Here is a 24,171-nt window from a genome sequence, read left to right as displayed (position 1 = left end):
GGAAAATATTAAATGTTAAATAATATGAAGTTTCATATTTATTTTTGTAATTATAGCATTTTCTAAAAAAATTCTTTAATATATTTTGAAATAATTAATTTTGATACGATGACAATATAAAGAATTTTGTACGAGCATTTAATTAGATTCATAAATATAGGACGATATTTTAAGTATTAAGTTTGAAAATTAATTATTTTTTTGTAATACAATTGGTTGTCTATGTAAAATTCTTTTATTGTGAGAAAGAATAAAAATTAAATTATCATCTTGAAATCGTTTTTCCAACAAAAGTATCCACACATAAATTGATTATTATATAATCGAAATTAATGCATTGAGGGTATCCGTGCAAACATCGTCTATCTCTCTGGTCAAGTGGCTCTACTCTTAGGGAGAGAATCTACGGATTCTGAGCTAGCATTAAAATGGAAAGAGTAGAGTGCAAGTAGGACGAGAAGGTGAGGTCGTCTTTCTTTCCGGCCGCTATACGGTTCGCCTTAAAGCCTTAAAGACGGAGAAAGGGAGGAGCTGTTATCTATGTAATTACGGTCTTTGTTGGCCGGTTGACACTCCTAAGGGCTTACCAATGCCCCGGCCACATTTCAATCGTTGATGAATTCGGTTTTTCGTATTATTTTAAAAAATCATTATAAAAATAAATAATTATTGAAATTAGTTTGATTTCTTATCATTTCTAAACATCCTAGATCTATTTTAGTTGAAAAGACTAATTCAGAGAAGGAAAAAGTCAAAAAATTACTGTGACTCATCTAAGGCCATACATTTATTTAAGGAAAAAACAGATAAAGGTGGTTTATTGATGTAAAATTTTATTAATATGTATGAGATTTTAAATTCCACTTTTATTGTTACTAATGTATCTAAAAAAACATTATGTAAATTTATTTGAAACCAATATACTTTTAATTATTTCTATAGTCTATGACTCTCTGTATGCCTGTGTCCTAATGACATCAGTTAAGCATAATAAAAAAATGTTTTAACGCTTTTGATATATTTAATGTATTCAAAATGTAAAAAAGTTTACGGTAATAAAAAAAAGTTAATGGGCCGTGTACCATATATGAAGTAGTTATATTTAATGCTTTTGATATATTTTTAAGCAACAGTTAATGGGCCGTATACCATGTATGAAGCGGGTCTTATAAGTGATTTATTTGTTTGGTTCATAAAAAAGGTGTTTACGGCAGTACCGGCGAGAGTTTGTGTGAGCTGGGAAGAGAAACTATATGTTGTCACAACTCACTTCTCAAAATCTTTTCTGATAGAGTACTGTTAGGGAATCAATGGCCTAATCGTACAATGTGTACAATGTGTTAAATCTTTTGGTCCATGAATAAAATGAACATCACCCATACTATCCAGAATAACCATCCGGATACCAGGATAATAAACATCTCATGTCATAAAATCACTCATCCCAAAAACTTAAGTTGATTTTGGAGTTCGATAGCGTAACCTGACAGGACAATGTAACACTAATGGTCATATCTCTAATACTTCCTAAACCTCTATTGTACACATTGTACGCTTAGGCCATTAGCTCCCTATACTTTCTCTTCCTCATAATATTGCGATGGACGTACATACCTATTCACATTTTTAACTTAAACACCCTTTCATTCCTCCAAATACCTTTTTTTCCCGCGAGAAAATTATCAATTCCTTAGTCCATGCTCCAAACAACGTCACTTTCTATTTCCAGTAAAAAAAAAAAAGTCACTTCCTCTTAAAACTTTACAACTCTTCCACGCAATTTTTGTTCTACATTGCCATGCAAATTATGTATCTAACAATAGAGAAGCAAATTATGCTTATATAGAGTTATTAATTTTATTTGAATTATTACATCTCTAAAATATACAATTAATATCCTTTGATTAATTATATTAACTAATGAATATACAAATTAGATATTGTACATAAAATATTTATTTGCAAGAGGTATTTTAAATTTAGAATGTACAATTTTATCATTTAGTAAAAGAAGTGACACCATTTTACTGGAAGTCATATTAAGCACTATTTTACTTTCTGACCTAACTTTTAATAACATCAAGTTATAACAGAATGTTTTACCTCGACCACTGTGACCATAAAGGGGAAACAAAAATCCTTTCTCAAATTCGTTCATAGCCCTCATAACTCTGTTATAAGATCCTTTTTGCTCCATAATCACTGTACGCAATATCAATGATGTTAAGGTCTCTAAGGTCTCTATAGTTACTACCAGAAATGATTGATATCGGAGAATATTCTTACAAACTCATTCCATAAGAATGCATAATATCTTCTATGTCTAATAATACAAAATTCTTGGTATTCTCATAAGACAAAATTAAATCTATCACGGTTTAAAAAAGTTAGTTCAACAAACTATTTATAGCCACAAAATATTCTTTGAAGTTATGAAATGCATAAATAAGATAATAAGATTATACCATTCATGTTCAAATGCGTTCGACATCTATGTAGAATATCTTCTGAAAGTTGCGACCAACAATTCTTCCAAACAAAGTCAGGTCTTGAAAAATTGTTTGATACCAGTAAAATTACAAAAAACCTCTTCATAAATAATGCAAATGCCTAAGTACCTATTTTATTTAAGACATCTATAAATTTCTTATCATCTTGCAACAACTCAAAAGCAAAGTAGGCATCTTTAAAAGTGTCATAAATTACACCATTTAGGTAGCGTTATTTTGAGGTACTAAAATTGAGACTGGAAGACTGAGACTCAGTATCATGTTTGTTGGCTGGAGACTGGAACTAAAATTTCAGTCTCGAGACATAAAATTTTAGCCCCTTCGATACCTCCAAAAAGTAGGGACAAAGAGGACTAAAATTTTTAGGAACGGAGATCGAAATTTAAATAATATTTTTTCCTAAAATACTCTCATTCCAAATTGTTAATTCCAAGTTTATCCTTTTGCAAAATCAAACTAGGACTCATCTTCTCGAACCAAATACAAGAATCGAAGATACCCAGTTGGAGCTACTGCTCCATCGCCGCTGCCAGGACCACCACCTTCTCGTCGTCGTAGTAGCCACCGTGAGCGAGGTGAGTCGAGAGAGAGAGAGAGAGAGAGAGAGAGAGAGAGAGAGAGAGAGAGAGAGAGAGAGAGAGAGAGAGAGAGAGAGAGAGAGAGAGAGAGAGAGAGGTTGTTTCCATGTTGACGAGCTTCTATCCTCGCTGTTCTTGCTAACTGGGGTCGGCATCGTCACTTGGTTTGCTTAGGGAGAGCTTGAGAGAGAGAGCTCGACAAGCGTGACAGAGGAAGAGGGAGAAGTTGTTGTTGTCGCCGAAAAACATTATAGTATTTGCGTCTCCTTACTCAGTCACCATCTTTTCGCTCTTGTCCCTGAACCTACTTTGTCTATGTTCTATTTAGGTCTCTACCTTTGCCATACCTTTGCTCGCTGGAACCACTATCGGTGCTGTTGTGCTGCCGTCCTCAACCCTGTTCCAGTGCGGTTTTCAAGGGTATTCAAGTAATTTATTACATTTTAGTCTCTACTTTTATCTTAAACTTGAGACATAATTCAGTCCTATATACTTTTTCATCAAACACAATATTAGAACTTATTTCAATTTCTATCTCTCAATTTTTGTCTCTCAATATCTGTTTTTCAGTCTCATTTTCGCTTCCAAATACTATATTAGTATTCTTATGTCTTCAAAGCCAATGCAATTTCTTATATCTTCTATTTTCAAAACAAATAATTATAATGATGCATGATTGGTTTGTAAAATAAAAAATTTACGATAATTTTTTTAAAATGATAATTTCATTTTCACATCATTATTTGTTAATAATTTTATGTAGTATATGATTGATCTGTTTTAAAATAAGAAATAATATTATTGGATTACTATATTTTAGCCTCAATATTAATTTTTTTATTCATTAGAATATATTCTTGTATTATTCTAATTAAGCAGCTATGATTATTTCTTCATATATTATTATATGCCAACTTTATAATAGTCATGTTGATTATGATTATTTTATATATATATATATATATACATTATAGCTATTAAATTAACATTATTGTACATGTTATTATTTCATTCCGTAAATATAATAACACTTGCATTATTATATTTAATCCACTATATGTCCTTATATATCAACATAGTGCGCTAATTAATTGTGTCTAATAAAAATTAGACTAATTAATTTTCACTTTAAAAATGTATAGTAAAACAAATAATTTTGATTATGCATGATCAGTGAATAATCTAATTAATATAAGATAATTTCCTTTTAAATAATAATGCATTCATATAAATAGTAGTATAATAAAAGAAATAATAATTATTGGATCACATGAACGGACAAATTCATAGGCCCAGTGTTTTGCAATGTTAATTGGCCCAATGTATAACGCAAAAAACACGTCATTCAAACTCATCTTAGATTTGAGGAGATAAAATACTGAAATCTGAAGTGCTATTCATTCACACGATTGAAATATGTGAAGGAGAACAGAAATAACAACAGGTACCACAATACCCCAAAAAAAAAAGGTGCCACTGAGAGACCCAAACCACGTTATTTCTATAAATGTGGATGTTTTTTTTTGGTCCAACCACACACCATAGATGCTCACTTTCAATTTTTGACTTTGACTTTAGCATATCAGATTGGAGAGTAGTCACCCAGGCGCACAAACATGTAGACCATAATTGAAATGACTATTACTGTTAATCATCATTCACTCACCATAATTTGAAAAAGTGCTGCTCAAGCCTCAAATTCAATAAATTAATTGTACCAAAGTAACCCAAGAGTTCCCATACTGGGACTTAATACACCATATTATGCCACATATAAGACTTAAATGATACCGTAATCCAAATAAATAAAAGACACATGCAGAAGTACATAATCAAAACACGTGGAAGAAATGGAAAATATAAAATGACACACACAAACTACTTTCCTAAACTTTATTAAAATGTATAAAACTTAAAAGCCAATGAAGTCTTCCACTCCACTCCACTCCAGTCTTCAAAGTTCAGATCCTCATTAGTATTTCAGATTCATGCCTTGATTGTTACACTGCACAAGAACACACCAGATGGTTTTATATCAGAAATTTGCCACTCTGACCCTTTAGCTGCATTTGGATCATACAACAAAGTTTGATAAGAGGGTCCTGCTTCCAGTGAGAATAGCAACAGCTTTTCATCAAATATCCCAAATCTAAAATCAACACTGGAGCTACCAGTGAGTGGAAGTGGTACCATTTTCCACAAATTGTCTTCAGAACAGAATATTGCTAGCTTCCTCTGGTTCTTCCACTCCATACAGAACAATTTCTTTCCCAATACTGCGTGTGCTGTGACCATAACACAGCCGTTCTTGAACTCACCCCAGCTGTGGACTTCAGGGTCATAAACATCAACAAACTTGGAGTTTCCAATTGTAAAGCTCGACCTTCCACCCATGACATAGAGCTTACCATCCAATGAACAGGCAAAGCAACCCCATCTTGGGCGCCGGACACTCTCTATCAGTGTCCATTTGTTGGTGTCAGGGTCGTACACCTCAGCACTAGAGAGAATTTCACCGTCCAATCCATAGCCTCCTACAGCATAAACCAAGCCATTGACTTCGGCACATGCAAAGTCATAACGAGCCACATTCATTTTTGATAGTCTGCTCCAACTGCATTTGATGTCCAAAATGGAACACACACACAAAAATTTACAAAATTATTACAGGAGAAAATTCACAAGCTTAACAGACAATTAAGTTCTCCAAATTATGAACAGGAAAAGAGGCTATCCTGAACTAGATTTCATATCAGAATTAATCATATACTATATATTCCCCAGATTTCTAACTAAATTAACAAAAACCACGAAAGTCTTATGTACCAGGTAGGGTCAGATACATAAATGAAAGTAACAATGTCATTGCATCCTATTATAAACCATCTCTATTGACAAATGTTAAAATATAAGTACTCTCATTTATAGATTTCTAGATAAAGCACAAAAGAAAATCGTACTTGTTGAGGAGCGAGTCATAATGGTAAACCTCTGCTGAGGCAAAGGTACTTCTATCTGTAGTTGAATATCCAGCAATAAAAGAAGCTTTCCATTAAGAACCACCACTCCAAATCCAGCCTTTACCGGACCAGGCATCGGTGGAAGAGCTTGGCATCTATGACTGGGACGATCCATAACCTCCCAATGAGTTCCCTCTCCTTCAGTATCCATTGTTAAGAAATAGAGCCATTCCTCAACCATTCCTGCCAATTTTCGCACAGTAATGAACTCTTTGCTTTGAATAAATGACCTCCATCTCTTACAGACACCACCAATAGTTGGGACGTTAGAACGAGGCACAAGTGCAAGGCAATGTTTTGCCACATCATCAGGCAGACCAGGTAGAATGGGGCTATCATCGTTTTCCAGTACCTCGGAGGCAAAGAAATGATTGTTTTGCAAACAAGTTAACTTGTCTTGATTGGCCAAATTGGTGAAACACATGTTTCGGCCTGTAGATCTCTTCTTTCCAGCAACAAAACCAGGCATCTTTTCCAAATCAGCAAATACACTTACCATATATCTCCAAGATGTAGAGAATTTTCCGTGACCAATTAACCGAACAATGAACAAAGGTCTTAATGTGAATTATATAATTAAAGGAATTCATGATACCCTTCACCAATTGGGACTCTACAAGACCAAGGCAAGATAGATGTTGCAGAACGAATCACGTGAGCGGTGTAAGCGGATGATTTTCTGTGCTTTGTCCAGTCTGATTCAAATTCCATAACACAAGTTCTGCTACTACTGTGATTGCTCTGATTTATCTTCGTCAGCGAATTGTTTCTTAGGCTGCTAAACTTGTATCCTCCCTTACACATTGCCCAAAGATCTATAAATTACAACAAGAATTTGTTACATTCTAAAGTTAAAAAAATAAACTAATCAGTGATAATCAACAAAATTATTATAGGTACAAACACAGTCATACCAGTGTAGGCCATAGAACTTGGCAACATTCAGCCACCTATAACTTCCATTTTCTTCGAGTTTATATTGCTGAAATGTTAAACAAGCAGAAAGATAAGTCAATTTTCAACACAAGTAGCAATATTTGAGGGAATACATACATAGTCAATGGGGAAACTTCAACTGGGAAAAAGTTCAATCTAGAAGGTTAACAAAAGCAATCGGCATTCTTTTCAATATACACATCAATTGGACAGGAATCCACAGAAATTTAATTTTTATGCAATTTAATGTAAAAAAATTTACAACTAGTCATCTATTGTCCAGCACAAGCGTTTGATTTTCATAGCTTCTATCCCAAAAATCTTACAAATAATACCATACAAAGAAATAATTGTGCAAAACTTCACATTAATTTTAGTGAACATTAGAATCTAAAACACTATATTGAGGATTAACACTTCAAAAAGATAAGCTCCACTACTTTGTTGAAATCTCATAAATGTGCAACTCTCAACACAAAAACAATTCACAAACAAAAGAGATGAACTATGTATGAAATCTTGAGAAAAATTGAACAACTTGTGACATAGTTGAGACAAATATGAAGTCATAATCAACCTACTAAAAGATCAAAACATGGGATAAGAACTAAGTAAGTAGGAAGATTCAAAACAAAGCAAACCTAGAACATATTTAGCAGTTCCACGCACTGAAAATCTGTAAGATATGTATGAGATATCAATATTCTTTGCTGAAAAATCCAGAAGCGGAAGTAGCCACCAGATCTGAAATCAAATTACACAGTTCAGATGGGCTTTTCACTTTTCACTTTTCACATTTCACATAAACAAACAAAGAATCAAAACAATACCTAACCAGACAAAGAAAAGCCTTGTTTGGAAGTTGAAACGTTTTCAGGTATGAAATTCATTCAGCAGAGGAACTTAATGTTAAAGAGCGTAATATAAATCTGTTATTTGAGCAGAGATGTATGAAATCAATAGAAGATTTAAGGAGTATAAGAACCAGATTCAGAATTATATTACAGCATACGGAGAAAACTCTAATTAGATCTGTAATAAGAGAAATGGAAAGAGAATAACAATAATAATGATGAAGAGAAGGATGAAAAGAGAAAAAGGACTTACATGATGAGAAAGAGGAAGCAGAATAAGATTAAGAGTGAAGAGTATATGGAGAGAGAGAGAGAGAGAGAGAAGAGGGTGTAAGAGGCAAAGGGCATTTATAGAATTAGAAGCAAAAGTGGAGGAAATATAAAGACTTTCCAAGAATGCGGACCGGGTTCAAACGTGAAAAATGAAGAAAAATGGTAATAATTGGAGTCAGCGAAGGAATGAGATCAGTGTTAGGTTGCACTTGCACAACCGTGTTCCACCGATGAAGGAAGAGAGAGGGGGCCACATGTAGGAGTTATTAAACCTTGTTAGACAAATTAATTTTTAATATTATTTTTAGAAATTTTAATTTTAATATGTTGACAAGATAAAACAATAATCCAATTAGATTCATTTGTTCAGATAATTTTTTAAATTAGATAGACAAGAGGAATTATAATATAAAAAATCACGTAAAAAATTCTTGCTTTTTTTATAAGTATGAAACATACATTTTTTTATCACTAACATTTTTTTTTGTGTACTTGAAGTCATTAATATTTTTTTTTAAATCAATATTAGTATTTTTTAAATCAAATTCTTAATATTTCTCAATTATATTATTATCTATTAAAATATAATTTTTCTGCAGAAATTAATAGAGGTTAAATTAAAAAAATTTAACAACTTCTATTATACAACTCATATTTTACGTATAGACTATTAAAAAATAAAAAATAAAATATAAACAAAAGTTAAAAATAAATTTTTAAAAATAATTATTAATTCGTCATATTAAAATTAATAAATAAACATAGATATAAATACTAAATAAAAAATATTAAAATAATTAAAATCATGACCTATTAGTGTACATATGAAATAATTTGAAGAATACAATACGATGCATAGTTTAAAATTTGGTAATATTTATTATAAAAAATTATTAATTATAGACATCATAGGTATGAAATTATAAATATTATGAGTACAAAATTATGGATGTTATTAATATAAAATTATGAATGTTATGTATATGAATTTATAAATGTTATGAGTAAATTTATCAATTGAATAAATTAATTTAAGAATTTGACATTTTTTCAAATTCAATTACGATAAAATTTAAAAACATCGGTATTAACTTGATAGTTACTTATGAAATAACTAAAAAAAATGACATGTGTATGGATGTAATATCTAATAAATATGAATTTAATTTTTAGATATTAGTTGTATATAATTATGGATGTTATGTATATGAACTTATGAATGTTATATGTATGAATTTAGTTAGTACTGTATAATTATAAATGCACATAAAACACAAAAAAAAAAATCAATTTATTACCATACCTCATTAAAGCTAGTGTGATTTTCTATATTCTCGAAAATTGGTCGACTGGCAACAATCTCATCGGTGAGTCTGTTGTTCAAATTATTCTTCAACTCCTTTTGACACAGGTACGTTTTAAGGTCAAATTCAAATGTCATATTATTTGCAATGACAAAGGCGACTTCTGGTAAATTTCCTTAACCTAATCCAATTGTACTTGTAATTAAATCAGAGTTATGATTTTTGGCGTTTGAGGGAGTATATAGCCTTCATGATTTTTCTAACAATGATAAACCTATTAAACAAGGCCTTTGCGCTTTGTTAACTTTTGAAATGATAATAAATAAAATAAAAGAATTAAAAATCAATTACAATTAAAGTCATTTAATGAATATTATTATTACAGTTTTTAATTATTATTAGTATTTATTATATTCTTAAATATAAAATTTAAATTATAAAAAAGAATATTAAGTAATGATTATAAAAATGCCTAATAATTAAGAATATGATATTATAATTACTATCATTAATAAGTGGGGCTAATAAGAATATAAATAAAGTAAAAGTGTATTTATAAAATTAAAAGCAAAAGATGTGTTTGACAAACTCGTTGAAAACACAAGAAGCACTTTCAATCTTTTTAAAAAGTGTTTAAACCGCTTAGTGTAATATCTGTAAAATTATTTAGTCAATTATTTAATTTAAATTGAATTTAAAAGTGTTTAAACCGCTTTATTTGAGTTAATTGGATAAAAATTTAAACTTCTCAATTTAAATATTCTCAGATAAGATTTGAATTCAAAAAGTTATTTAGATAGTGAAAATATAATTATTTTCGAAAAAATGAATATTGATGTCATAACTAACTATATACATTTACGTCAGCAAAAAGAATAAAAAGATAAAGATTATTAGAAAAATATTTTGGATACAGACCAATCTTTAAAATTTGCAGCATTTGTTTTTAGTATATATGTCTATCAAAACATAGACGCAAAATTACACGGGAGTACATGTATGGTGTTTGTTTACTGAGACAAGAAAAATTATGAAAGACAGTCATACACAAGAACCATTAAAAACATGTATTTTGTGTCTCTCTAAAATGATGAGACCAAGATAGTGAACTCGTAGTTTTTATCTGAGTCTAAAGACTAGTGTAGAATCATAATTCGTAAAATAGTAAGACAAAACGTAAATATAACTTGTAAATTAAAAATATTTATAAAAAAATTAACAATTATATATATATATATATATATATATATATATATATATATATATATATATATATGAGCAATTCAATTTATCACAAAGTATTAGAAGTAGAAACAGAATAGAACACTGAAAACAGTTTCAGCATATATATATTATGAACATAAACTTAACATTATATGCTTTATTAAATCTTAAGTGAAAATAAATGAGAAAATATTCAATTTGGTCCCTAAAATTATATTCAAGAGCCTCAATTTTGTCCTTAAAATTTCAATTGTCTCAATTTAGTCCCTAAACTTTTCAAATTTTAATCACGTTGGTCTTTGCGGTGGTTTCCGTCATAGAGTCATTACCGGAGAGATGACGTGTACAAAAGACTGCCATGCTGGACTCCACTAAAATGACGTCGTTTTAGTTTGACGTTCAAACAGCCCAAAACGACGTCGTATTATGTTTTGAGATGGCAACGTGATAGTTAACCAAGCACTACACGATATTCTCCCATAATAGGATTGTTCTTCTTCTTTCTCTTCTCTGCGCTGTTGCGAGTCTGACTTATCAGAGAAGTCGCGATTCTCCTCTCTTCAACCACTTCGCATTGCACCGGCCGTCTCCTCTTCACCTACGTTGACTAAGTTTGAGGTAAGGAAAATAGTGAAGAAAAAAACTTCTATACCCATGATGATGCTTTGTTTTTTGCTTCACTTTTGGTTCCTCTTCTGTTTTTTTTTTATGCATTCTAGCTAAATGTATTTTGCTTTGCATGTTAGTATATGTTAATTTTTGTGTTTATTCTTTATTAAGGTTTATGTTTTCAGTGACTACCATTTAATTTCTTAGCTTATTAGTTAGATGTTCGATCATTTTTTATTTCTGGACCATTAATTTGATTTTAAGTATTTTAGGAGATTTTTTTGGATTAGAGTTTCGACATTGGTGTGTTTGTCTGATAATCAATGGATTAAGAAATAAAAGAATGGAATCAGATTGTCATATGCAATATGTTATATTTGATTCTTCCTCTATTTTATTTAAAAGAGAGGTGTAGTTTCATCAAAGTCTTAATCTCTATTGTAGCCAAGTTGATTAAGTCAACTGCTTGTTGCATCTTGTAACATGGAGTAATTGATCTAGAAGATTTAATTATTGATCGTATATGGAGTAGTTGATCTAATTTTCTAAATGAACTTTTTTTGGTCTGTTGTTGTCTCATAACAATAATGTAGTTTATGTTTTAGCAAGTCTAACCTTGTCAAGACATGGTAAAGACTAGTCAAATTATATTCTTTTGCTGTATTGCATCTCTCTTTCTTCAATTCAATTGAATCATTGAATAAACATTGAGGTGAATTTTGTTGGTTTGTTATATTTTCTATTGAAATTATAGTGGTGAAATGAATTGAAAATTCTAATTAGTTGCACTGACATAATAACTTATATATATCAAGCACACTAGTTCTAATTGTTGTTGTTGATCATTTTTTAAATTTTCTGTGTGCAGATGGAAGATCAATTCATTAAAATTATATACCACCATAGAGGATTATTTGTCAGAAATAAAGATAGAAACTTGACATACTGCGGGGAACAAATTACAGAATTACTTGGATTAGATACAGACACATTGGATGTTTTTTCGGCCAGAGACTACTACAAACTCTTTGGCTTTGATAAGGTCAAGCAATGTAGGTGGTTGGTTCCCAACATGCTCTTGACAACTGGTTGGAAGACCCTAACTAATGACAATTATATGCTAAAAATGTGCTTCTATGCTGAGAGAAATAACGGAATTGCTCATGTGTATTATGAGCATAGAGTCTTTGAACCAGATTATGTTGAGGAACAATAACCATCTAAGTCAGCTAAAGAAAAAGAATTGATGTATTCAGATGAGTCGACCATCCACTGAAATACTCACCCCCACCCTAAATATCCACCCCTGCCCCAAATCTAACTCTCACGCAAATACCCACTTCTACTCCAAAATCAACTCTCACCCCAATACCCACCCCTGCCCCAATTTCAACACCCACCTCTTACCCAAAATTAATTCCTATTCCAATATTTACCTATACCCGAACCGAAACTCCAAACACAGCAACTGAAGTTAGGCTCAAATTCAAGCCTAATTTCAACCCAAAGTTACAACCCAAGAAATCAACTGAACCCAAAAAATCAACCCAACTTAACAAATTAAATCAGCCCAAAAAATTAACTGAATCCATGGATAGTAGAGCAAAAAATAATTTGAACAAGGATGGAGGATATGTTAGAAGGCCTGTGACAAGGCAAGTAAGTAAGCGGCCTCCAACAAGATCATCAGCTAAAGGAAAGGCAATTTATATAGAGATAGATTGCTTATCGAACAGCCATGATAGTTGTGATAGCATGGAAGACAGCCTTTATAAGCCTGGGAGTGAAGAAAGTTCAAGTGAAGATCTTGATGAAGATTCATTGAAGATTTTAGCTGCTAAAACAAAGGAATTCAAATCAAAACATGTTTCACAGGGCCATTTGAGTAAAGAGAAGAGAAAAATGTTGTTAGAGTATAATGGTTTAGTGGTGGGAGAGTCTGATTCCAGTGAGGATGATAATTACTTTTTTGGTGGATCTAATGCAATGCATGATGTGGTCGTAGCGTATGATGCTCAAGATGGGTATCATGATGATTCGAATGGAGAAGATTCATGGCATTCAGAGAAAATGAAGACACCTCCAGCCTCTGAAGATGAGCTATCTGAGGTGGAATCTGATAATGTATTTCCTGTGTTTAACGGAGATGCTAGATTTGGAGAGCTACAGCTTGAAGTTGGTATGAAATTTAACACAAAGCAGAAATTTAGAGAGGCTGTCCGGGAGTATTGTATCCAGGAAGGTAGGAGAATTTGGTATAAGAAGAATGATAATGTCAGGTGTAGAGCCTTGTGCAAGACCAAAGATTGTGATTGGGTGGTTTATGCCCAAAGGATAGTAAGGGAGTTTGCTGGCAGATAAAAACCTTTAATGATGATCATACCTGTGCAATGAAGTGCAAAACACAAGTTGGCAAACAGAAGATGGTTAGCATATAAACTGGTGAAGAAGTTAAGGAAGTTTCCTAATCTAAAGCACTCTGAAGTTCTTGCCTACTTCAAGAGCAAATGTGACTTGGATCTTAATAAGTCTTCTCTTACAAGGGCTTTAGAAGATGCAAGGCACATAGTATACGAAGATGTAGCTACTCAATATAATATGATTAGAGACTACGATCTGACCCTTCTTAAGAGCAATTCTGGGTCTAAAGTTAAAATTAGACTTATCCCTCAACCAAACCCTGATGAAGATCCTATTTTCAAAAAGATGTATATATGTTTAGATGGATGCAAGAGAGGATTCAAGGCTGGGTATAGACCCTTTATAGGGCTGGATGGAGCTTTTTTAAAGACACGTTTTGGTGGACAAATCTTATCAGCTATCGGACAAGACGTGAACAACTAAATTTATGTCATAGCCTATGCAATTGTGTGTATAGAGAACAAAGAGAATTGAAAATGGTTATTGGAGTTGCTATTTGAAGATCTTGGTGATTACCGACCTGGGTGGTCCTTCATTTCTAACATGCAAAAAGTAATGTTTAATCATGTTATATCTTACTAATTGAATTAGATATATGTCTTACTAATTGAATTAGATATTTAGATATTCGTAAAGGAAAATATTTTTAATCATGTTATGTCTTACTAATTGAATTAGATATTGATAAAAGGTAATGTTTAATTATATTTAATAATGTTATGTTTAACCATATTTAGTGGTGGATTGGCCTTGTTACTAATTATTATTAACTCTTATTTTATCATCATGGTTGTGTTAGCTTGTTATAGGGGACCATTTTGAGTTCATTTAAATTAGTTCAAGAACCTTTCTAAGGCTTGACAGTAACTACATTTTGTGGTTTTTTGTTTAACTTTGTACAGGGGTTAATTCCAGCACTTCGAAAAGTCATTCCAAATGCCCATCACAGATTTTGTGTGTGACATCTGTGGAAAAATTTTAATGAGCAATGGAAGAACAATGAACTTAGAGGATTATTGTGAAAATATGCAAGATCAACAACACAAGAAGAGTGGATTGAGGGAATGAGAAAAATTAAGAGGCTCAATGAAGAGGCATGGTCATACACTCATACTTGAGCAAGTGGCCAAAAAATGCATGGAGTAGAGCTTTTTTCAGTAATGTACCCAAAATAGACTATATTTGCAACAATGCCTGTGAGGTTTTTAACTCATGGATTAAGAAGGCCAGAGCCAAACCCATCATCACACTATTGGAAGAAGTTTGAATATATGCTATCAGGACAATTGCTAGAAATAAGGTGAAACTTAGGAGCCACATTGAAATTTTACCCCTAATACAGTGTAGTAGGTTGGAGCAGATAAGGAAGGAATCAAAGAGTTGGAACCCTGTATGGTCTGGAGACGAAAAGTATGAAAAGTTTGAAATCATTGGCTACCCAATCAATATGGTACTTGATTTGGGAGAGAGGCTATGTTCATGTGGTTTTTGGCAATTAAGTGGTAGTTAATGAATTCTTTTTTGTTACATTATCAAGATTCATCTTATATGATACTATATTTTTAGTTTTCTGATACAAATATATTGATATATTGCTGGTTGTATCTACTGTAATTCTGTGTGCAAAGATGCCTTGTGTCCATGCTTATGCTGCATTTGTTAGGGCCGAAAAATGTCCTGATGAATTTTGGCACAAGTGGTTGACAATGGATGTATACAATGACACATATATTTCTATTTAAATCATATTACTGGCTAAGCAATGTGAAAAATGTCTTCATACAATAGACCACAAGCTCCGAAATTCAAAAAGATGTCAGGAGCACCCAAGAAAAAACGTAGAAAGAATGCTGATGAGGGCATTGATGGAAGCAAGAAGCAAAAGACCAAGATGAAGAGGATTTATAAAAAAAGGTTCTTGTCACTATTGTGGGAAAAAAGCTCACACCAAAAGAAACTGTTCAAAGAAGAAGGATGAAGAAGTGGCAGTTGCTATAGCAGCTGCGGCTGCTGCTACTAAAGGTGGTAATTCCAACCCTGCTGTTCCTACTACTGCTGCTACAATTGTGAACTCTACCCATGCTATTTCACCTGCTGATGTCCCATTTTAAGTTGGTGCATCTAATGACAATTCACCTCTAATTCAACACCAAGAAGTTCAACATGAAGGCCAGGCTAAGGTTGAGCTTAACATGAGCCAATCAATTATGTCTCAAAATGAAGACCCTCTAGAGATAATGGTATATTTTAAATTATTCCTTACATTTAACCACTATGCCAATTTATTTTTTGTTTAAATTTCACTTACTTCACACTTTTTATAGATGGAGACTAATCTCGAGCAATGCAAGGTCCCAAAACGTGCAACCAAAAGAATGGTGTCCCGACTATTTAGTACCCCACCAGCAACCAATGTACTAGTTGATCTAATGCAAGGTGTATCTTCAAGGACAGTCACGCGACTAGTTAATTTTATGAAATTTGTCCCTACTCCTGGATTTAAATTTAAATATTAAATGGTGTAAAATTTGAGTTTTAATTTTTTGTTATATTCAACTATTTTTTTTTTAATTTCAAGCTCCTTTTTCCGTTCTTTATATTCAAGATCCTTTAATTTTTTTTTTGTGGTTTTTTTTTTTTTTTTGTGTTGGTGTATTTTATAATTTTTTTTGGTAGTGTATTTTTTTACTTTTTTATTTGTTGATGTATTTTTTTTGTGTTTCTTTCTTAATTCAAAACCCTACAAATGATAAAAGAAAAAAAAATTCTAAAAAAGAACGAATTCAACCATAATTAACAAGAGGCATAAAAATTCATTTGTATTCGTATTTAATATAAATACTCATTTGTATTATTATTCAACATAATCTCTTTTTTTCAATTAGACTTCTATTTTCAAAATCAAAATTAACCATAATTATTTTGTATGCTTTATTTATTTTGTATTTGTACCTTATATTTATTTTTTAATATTAATATAATTTATTTTTGTATTAAAAATATTAATTTTAAATATTTTCATTTAAAAATGTCTCTTTCACGTTATTTTTTTTAATCAAAGATAGAGAGACTCAAACCCGCAACCTCTTAGATGAGTAGGAAAAATTATGTCATTTAAATTATAATTTATTGACCTTTCACATTATTTTTTTAAACACGATGACAACCTCTTCTTTAATAAAATAAAGAAAACATGATGTTGTTATGCAAGTAATTTATTTAATCAATAATTAATTAATAAAATACTAATAAATAAAAATGATAAGAGAGGCAATTTGTAAATTAAATGTGGAATAATTATCCTAGATAATTTGATTATTGATTTTTTAAAGTGTTGAATAGTGTAGATATTTTTTATTTCTTCTTTTTAGTTTTAATGGTGATTTTTACTTTGTGTAAATATTGAAAAATCAGGTCGCGTAAACTTATTATTGTTATTTTTGTTAAATAATTTTTTTATTATAGATGCAATTAATTATTTTAAGATAATTATTTTATATTTGATATTGTATAAAAATTAATGTTAACTTAATAAAAATTAAATAACTAAAATTATAATTGAATAAAAATATAATTTTAAATTCTAAAATATTAAAAATATATTTTGAAAATAGACTAACCAAACATATTTTTATTATTTTCAATGTTTGAAAATGAATTCTCTTTTTACAAACCAATCATATTTTTTAAAATGTGAAAAGTTGAAAATAAAAATTATTTTTAAAAAATAAAAAATAAAAATAAAAATAAAAATAAAAAATATTTTCACAAACCAATCAATTCTTAAATTTTTTAAAGAGTAAAGTATTGTTTTTATCCCCAACGTTTGGGGTAAGTCCTATATTTGTCCCTAACGTTTCATTCGTCCTATTTACGTCCCCAACGTTTGAAAACTGATTCAATGTTGCCCTCCCGTTAAATTGACTGACGGAACACTAACGGAGATGCTTACGTGGACCAGACACGTTGGTAACCCCACTTGTGTGTATTGACACGAGTTTTCCTTCGTGCGTAATGTTTCCTTTAAGCATACGAAACGCTTGCAAACAGAGGAGAGCAACAAAAAACGTAACACTTCGCATTCCACCTACACTCCGTAAACCCTATCGACTTGTCATCGCATGTTCTTCGCCCTTGATTACTAAGGAAGAAGACCGATTGAAGCGACAAAGTACTGGTGTCGTCACAGGTTTGTGTGTAGACCTAGGTGTGACACTTTAGTTAACAATATGTGTGAAGTGTTTAACTCTGTTCTGGTTGAGGCTAGGGAGAAGCCAATAGTGACTATGATAGAGGATATTCGTGTTTATATAATGAAATGTTGTGCTGACAATAGGGATAGGATAATGCCTTACAATAGATATGTGTTACCACGAATTAGAATTAAAGTAGAAAAACAGGCAGAACTAAGTGGGAACTGGGTTAGTGTGTATGCTGAACGTGATACATATGAGGTGGTTAGCATCCAGGGGGGAAGGAAAAATTTGTGGTGGATCTTAGGAATCAAGAGTGCTCGTGTAGGAAGTTCCAACTGTCTAGGATTCCCTGTGCACATGCGATGACTTGTATAAGGAAAATGTGCCTCAACGTTGATACCTATGTATCTGACTACTATAAGAAGGCTGCATACATCTCCTGCTACCAACATGTTGTGTTCCCTGTTAATGGACCAAACCTTTGGGACAGAACACAAATGGAGGATGTGTTACCTCCCACTTATAGAAAACCCATTGGGAGGCCAAAGAAGAAGAGGACACGAGCTGCTGATGAGCAATCAAGTAGGACTGGCTTATCTCGTGAAGGACAGCAACAAAAGTGTTCTTATTGTTTGTGCTCTGGTCATAACAAAAGGAGTTGTCCAAAGAAGCGCAAAGTCACTCCATCTCCTGCTGTAAGTATATGTCATATATTATTTGTTGTTGTGCTTACTGATGTCTTCATCATTTTCTTATCTCAATTAATTGTTGCTCTGTCTTGTGTATAGGTTGAGACTGCTGGTAATTCTGCTTCAAAGCGGAGGTCACAGAGAGGGGTCAGAAAAAGTGTGAGACTCTCCGCCAAGACACCTTCTAGTAAGGCTAGTGAAAGTGGAAATAGGAAGCAGAAGGGAAGCAACAACAAATCACCCTCACACCCAAACAGAAACTCAGGTGTCAGCTCCCAGCAATCACAAGCTGTAGTGAAAAGGGCTAAAGTGGATCATTCGCAAACTGCTTCTGCACCAGCCCCAACCACTGCAAGGGTTCTGTCCACTCCAGTGAAGAGGGTCAGCCAGTCCACCCTTGGGTTCATGGCCAGGACTCCACCAAGAGCATAGAAGAATGTGGAGTGATTTATGGTCACTTGTGAACTTATATCACTTGTGATACCTTTTGTATTTTGCATTTTGTTTTCTGTTAGAAACTATGGTTGTTGGTTTCACTTTTTGTATCTGGAGGTGCTGCTACTTCAAAAACAATGTTTATCATCTAGGTTGACTTATATTTCCAGTTTTTGGATATCTGCATGACATCTATGTTGGCTAACTTGTATGACTATCGCCTATATATGCCTAATGTTGAGGTTAATCTTTTATGTTATTCCTGTGTCAATGATTCATTTAATCAAGGTTGCAAATAGTTACTTTAATGATGTTCCATGACAATGTAAACTGAACAGATAAAATTGGGTAACAATGAATCTTCATTCTAAATCATTCAATCAACATCTTACATTTGATCCAACCCAATCCCTACACACACATTCCAAAATACAGACAAGATATTGCCAAGAAGCCTACACTAGCACCTATGTTCTGCAACCTTAATGCAGAAAAAACCTCCCATTTCTTGTCAGTGACAATTTTTCACACAATAAAATCATAGCACATGTCCATCCAACCAGAGCTACTGCTACTGCCATTGTCAACATCCTCTCAAGTATTGTAACTTTACCCTTCAAGCCTGTGATTTTCCTTTTTAATCGAGCAACTTCTTGCTCCTTCTCAGACTCTGCCCATACAAAGTACCTACACTCTTCTCCAATCTAGGCCAAAACCAAAAAAAAATTCAAATCAGATAACCAGGTAACAGCTAAACCCCAACAATTACGTTTTCTACTTACCCCATAGTTAACACAGCCCCAAAACCTCCTTCCGGGATTCTCTGCCGTTGATGAAGTCACAAGCACTGGCCTCTCCCCACAGTAACAAGTTGTTCTCCGTCGCTTCCCTTGGCTGCTGTTTCGATACGAAGCACTGCAATTAGGCGCCGCCTGGGAGGCCTGCCAAGCCATGGACTCACCAACGACCAGTGCAGAGTCGGCGATGGTGAGAAGAAGAAGGGGACAAGAGGTGCATTCTCAAATTAGGGTTCCCCCATTTAAATAAACATTTCTTTTTTTTTTTTTGTTTCTCAGTAACGGTCACTAGGAAAAACATTTGCCACAGTGGACAAAGTTAGCCATGTAAGCATCTCCGTTACTGTTCCGTCAGTTAATTTAACGGGAGGGTAACATTGAATCAGTTTTCAAACGTTGGGGACGTAAATAGGACGAATGAAACGTTAGGGACAAATATAAGACTTACTCCAAACGTTGGGGACAAAAACAATACTTTACTCTTTGTCTTAATGTTCTTATTATGCAAAAAGAAATTTTTAATATTTACATTAAATAGATAACATCCCATCTTTCTTTTGTTTGTAACGATACTTGATTAATGGTTAAACCAATTTTCTTCTACAAAAATTAGTAAAAAAAATTTTAATTTTTAGCATTTTAATATTTTTGTTTTGTTAATTGAAAAATTTGTGTAAACTACATAAATTAAGAATGGGTAAATGCATCCCAATATAAAACAAGATATATAATTCATATATGTAAATCATAGGATAGAATCATGAAAATTATTATTGTATATAATCATATTTATTTCCAAATTTTATGGCAACTTATAAAGGTGGATAATTTATTTTTAGTATGTTGATAAAAAATTTATTAACTTATATGCTATTGTAATTTTTTTAAAAGTAAAATCAGATAATTTTATTTATGATCCAATTTAAAATAAAAAGTTGAAGGGATAAGGTGGGTTTAATAGTAAAGAATAGCGACTAGAGATTAGTGATTACACAAGAATGAATACTTCTTCTCTCTCCTTCCTTCATTCACCATTCCCAACTTCCTCCTCCTTCCCCCCTTCCTTTTCTTTCGTCGTTGAAGCGCATTCCACCACCCGCCGCCAAGACAGGACCGCCCGCCACACCCGCATCAGGAAGAAGGTCCCTTTTAATTCTTTCCTTGCTTTTTGAATAGTTCATTGTTCACACTAATTTCAAGTTGTTGACATTCTAGTAGTTCTCTAATGCTGAGTTCAAACGAGACTTTGAAAATAGAGACACTCTCTGTTTCTGTGTCATTACATCTCTGTGTTAAACACTAGCCTAATTTAGTGGATTAAAAGTCAATTCTTGCCCAACAATATGCAATTGTATTTTACACCTATTTTATCTATGATTTTGTTTGTTTCTTCTCTCGTTGCTGAATATGCATTGATTTATTTGTTTTTCTGCATTGTTGGCTATGGCTTTATATTATATGCACTATGTTGTGCTTTATGATCCATCTTTACATTTAGCGGAAGTTCATAAGTTTTGGTGCTGCAGGGTTAACCGAGTCATTCCAATTGGTTAAGCATGTAAACTTAACAGATTTGAAATATTGGATTACATGATTTAAGAAAAAGGTTAAAGCAAAAGAAAATGGAAATTTCGGTTCAAGAGGGGGGGGGGCACTGTACTCAGTTTTTCTCTTTACCTTTTTCTTCTTGTTGTTGCTAGTACTGTGCGCTGTGGAACAGTCTTTTTACTGCGAATATGGACCAAGGCATTCTTTGGTAAAGCTTTCCTTGTTGATTGTAAGTTCACCTCATGAAGAATGCAATGCATATCTGTTTTAGATCATTTTCTGTTTTGTCAGGTTGAAGGGACACCAGAAAGGCCACGATTGTCCGTGTTCCGATCCAACAAGCATCTCTCTGTCCAGGTCATAGATGACACCAACATGCACACTCTTGCTTCTGTTTCAACAATGCAGAAGGCAGTTTTTGAAGAATTCAACTACACAGCTGCTCCTACAGTTGTAAGTTCTAAAATGCTTTTGATGTTCTGACTATCTCTTAATTACTGTCATACTTCAGTCCATGTAGTCGAAACATCCCGGTTTGTGTGATCAAATGTCATGTTTCCTTAATAGATAACTGCTCAAACTCAAAAGCTAAATTCAAGCATCTTTGATTGGAAACCTAACGATTAATGTTTACTGAGTTTCTCAGTATCAATGCATACTGAATATGAAACTGTTACCTCTGATGTTGATTTGCTTTATTAATGCCAATATAGTAGGAGTTTAAGTTTTAATTTGATTCATAATGGTCCATAGACTTGTAGAAGAAAGAAACACATTTACATTTTGAAGCTTCTCCCACTTTCACTGATATCCACTTTGAGTAATGGCATTATATTTTCAACTGTTTATCACACATTAGGTTCCAAGATTTTACCATTTTTTCCTCAAATTGTTCAATATATATTGGAAGCAGGAATCCAGATCACACATATTAAAGAAATAATCTGAAAGCCCAAGTTTATTTGCACATGAATCTTCATATTTTCCTTTTAATCCGAGTATCATGTATAATTTGTATCTTGGCAAATAACCTTGCTTCTGTGTTTGTTTTTCTGGTGTACACAGTTTGTAAGGTCTGACTCCCTTGGAAGAATTCTTGCTTTGTCTGCATCATATTCATACTTTTCATCCACCCAATTATGATACTGATCCTTTCCTTTTGTTTCTGTTTTCTTGTTTTTGTTTTTGGCTTCAGGAAGTAGCAAAGAAGGTTGGTGAAATCATTGCAAAGTCCTGTCTGGAGAAAGGGATCACAAAGGTGGCCTTCGACCGAGGTGGATACCCGTACCATGGTCGTGTTCAAGCACTCGCAGATGCAGCTCGCGAACATGGCCTGGAGTTCTAAAATGATTATGCACTTGCCATGTAGTTCATTTTGAAGTTTGTTAATGATTTAACAGTTCTTTTTAAGGGCAGTGCCTCTTTTCCGGTGACTTTGTGATGATCCAATGACTTCTTTCTTCTATCCATCTATCTACATAACAGTTCTTTCTATTTCCAGATTCTTATCCACCAAAAAGTAAAATCTCTTATCCATCTATTCTAGGATGGTGTCTCATTTTTTCCCCTCAAAAGATAAACTATTAGTAAAGATCTAATTTGAAATATATGTCTACTAAGATTAGGCTTTTTTATTTAAGTAAAAATTTATTATTTACCAGTTTAAATGCGGATATAGAAATATACTATTTTATGCATTTAGTTGTGTTTTCGCAGTTAAGAAAAAGACAATTAAAGGGTGCATTTTCACACACCTAGGTTGCAAAAACGAGGCAAAATTATAAACCATTTTCGTGCTCCATACAAAGAAAAATGAGGAAGAAAAAGTTTCTCCCATTTTAATAGTCCCGTAGTATCATTGATAGTAGTATCACTGGTCACAACAACAACAACAAAGCCTTGTCCCACTAAGTGGGGTCGGCTACATGAATCAAACGACGTCATTGTACTCTGTCATGTATCATGTTTCCAGAGAGACCGTTTATATGTAGATCTCGTTTGACCACCTCATGGATGGTCTTCTTAGGTCTTCCTCTACCTTTCGCCCTTTGTCCATCTTCCATCTCATCCACCCTCCTGACTGGATGTTCTATCGGTCTTTTTCTCACATGTCCAAACCACCTGAGACGCGATTCAACCATCTTTTTCACAATGGGTGCTACTCCAACTCTCTCCCTTATATCTTTATTCCTTATTTTATCCAATCGCGTATGACCACTCATCCATCTCAACATCTTCATCTCTGCCACACTCAATTTATGTTCGTGCTCCCCTTTAGCTGCCCAACACTCCGTACCATACAGCATAGCCGGTCTTATAGCGGTGCGATAGAATTTACCTTTAAGTTTTAAAGGCACTTTTTTGTCGCATATAAAACCAGATGCACTCCGCCATTTTGACCAACCTGCTTGGATCCTATGATTTACATCCTGTTCAATCTCTCCATTATCCTGTATGATGCACCCAAGATACTTAAAACTTTTAACTTTTCGTAAGATGTTTTCTCCAATCTTCACCTTTATATTGGAGTTTTCCCTTCTCAAACTGAACTTACATTCCATATATTCCGTCTTGCTACGGCTTATGCGCAGACCATACACTTCTAGAGCTTCTCTCCATAACTCCAACTTCTTGTTTAGGTCTTCCCTTGACTCTCCCATAAGGACGATATCATCGGCAAAAAGCATGCACCATGGCACAGGCTCTTGGATGTGCTCTGTGAGTACTTCCAAGACTAATGTGAAAAGGTATGGACTTAAGGATGATTCCTGGTGTAA

The 24,171-nt window shown here is 33.0% G+C and overlaps 2 protein-coding genes, 1 long non-coding RNA gene and 2 pseudogenes across 5 annotated transcripts; 1 reads left to right on the top strand and 4 right to left on the bottom strand.

Annotated features, from left to right (window-relative positions):
• Positions 1-4,759: 4,759 nt before the first annotated feature.
• On the bottom strand, positions 4,760-6,273 carry LOC148578951 (F-box/kelch-repeat protein At1g67480 pseudogene; annotated as a pseudogene). The gene is made up of 2 exons (XR_015902743.1): positions 6,049-6,273; positions 4,760-5,702 (listed from the first exon to the last, which is right to left on the bottom strand). The product of XR_015902743.1 is annotated as an F-box/kelch-repeat protein At1g67480 pseudogene (transcript).
• Positions 6,011-6,607, bottom strand: LOC148578950 (F-box/kelch-repeat protein At1g67480 pseudogene; annotated as a pseudogene).
• A 175-nt stretch (positions 6,608-6,782) lies between these two features.
• LOC107621602 (uncharacterized) lies at positions 6,783-8,344 on the bottom strand. 2 transcript variants are annotated; one of them, XR_015902747.1, is made up of 5 exons: positions 8,152-8,344; positions 7,875-7,973; positions 7,686-7,788; positions 7,023-7,090; positions 6,783-6,923 (listed from the first exon to the last, which is right to left on the bottom strand). It is a non-coding gene; the product is annotated as an uncharacterized LOC107621602 (long non-coding RNA). The 2 variants fall into 2 exon arrangements; XR_015902746.1 differs by lacking the exon at positions 7,875-7,973 and having other exon boundaries at positions 8,152-8,317.
• Positions 8,345-19,421: 11,077 nt separating this feature from the next.
• Positions 19,422-20,002, bottom strand: LOC107619915 (uncharacterized). Its single transcript, XM_016322149.1, has 3 exons — positions 19,832-20,002; positions 19,610-19,753; positions 19,422-19,460 (listed from the first exon to the last, which is right to left on the bottom strand). The coding sequence occupies exons 1-3, from the start codon at positions 20,000-20,002 to the stop codon at positions 19,422-19,424; spliced, it is 354 nt and encodes a 117-aa protein (XP_016177635.1).
• Positions 20,003-20,801: 799 nt separating this feature from the next.
• On the top strand, positions 20,802-22,888 carry LOC107621608 (large ribosomal subunit protein uL18c). Its single transcript, XM_016323643.3, has 3 exons — positions 20,802-20,988; positions 21,686-21,847; positions 22,590-22,888. Exons 1-3 carry the CDS (start codon positions 20,845-20,847, stop codon positions 22,737-22,739), a joined length of 456 nt encoding a protein of 151 aa, XP_016179129.1. The 5' UTR covers positions 20,802-20,844; the 3' UTR covers positions 22,740-22,888.
• Positions 22,889-24,171: the final 1,283 nt, after the last annotated feature.

This window comes from Arachis ipaensis, chromosome B10 (genome assembly GCF_059453495.1).
Source record: "Arachis ipaensis isolate K30076 ecotype BB chromosome B10, ASM5945349v1, whole genome shotgun sequence".
NCBI lineage: Eukaryota > Viridiplantae > Streptophyta > Magnoliopsida > Fabales > Fabaceae > Arachis > Arachis ipaensis.
The sequence above is the reverse complement of the archived record's forward strand: the minus strand, read 5'-3'. Positions and strand labels throughout refer to the sequence as shown.

Coding starts and splice junctions, on each gene's coding strand:
- LOC107621608 (XM_016323643.3), top strand. CDS start 20,845: ATGAATACTTCTTCTCTCTCCTTCCTTCATTCACCATTCCCAACTTCC. Junction 20,989..21,685: donor ACACCCGCATCAGGAAGAAG/GTCCCTTTTAAT, acceptor CTGTTTTGTCAG/GTTGAAGGGACACCAGAAAG. Junction 21,848..22,589: donor ACACAGCTGCTCCTACAGTT/GTAAGTTCTAAA, acceptor TTTTGGCTTCAG/GAAGTAGCAAAGAAGGTTGG.
- LOC107619915 (XM_016322149.1), bottom strand. CDS start 20,002: ATGGCTTGGCAGGCCTCCCAGGCGGCGCCTAATTGCAGTGCTTCGTAT. Junction 19,754..19,831: donor GGGGCTGTGTTAACTATGGG/GTAAGTAGAAAA, acceptor GTTTTGGCCTAG/ATTGGAGAAGAGTGTAGGTA. Junction 19,461..19,609: donor TGGCAGTAGCAGTAGCTCTG/GTTGGATGGACA, acceptor ATGTGTGTGTAG/GGATTGGGTTGGATCAAATG.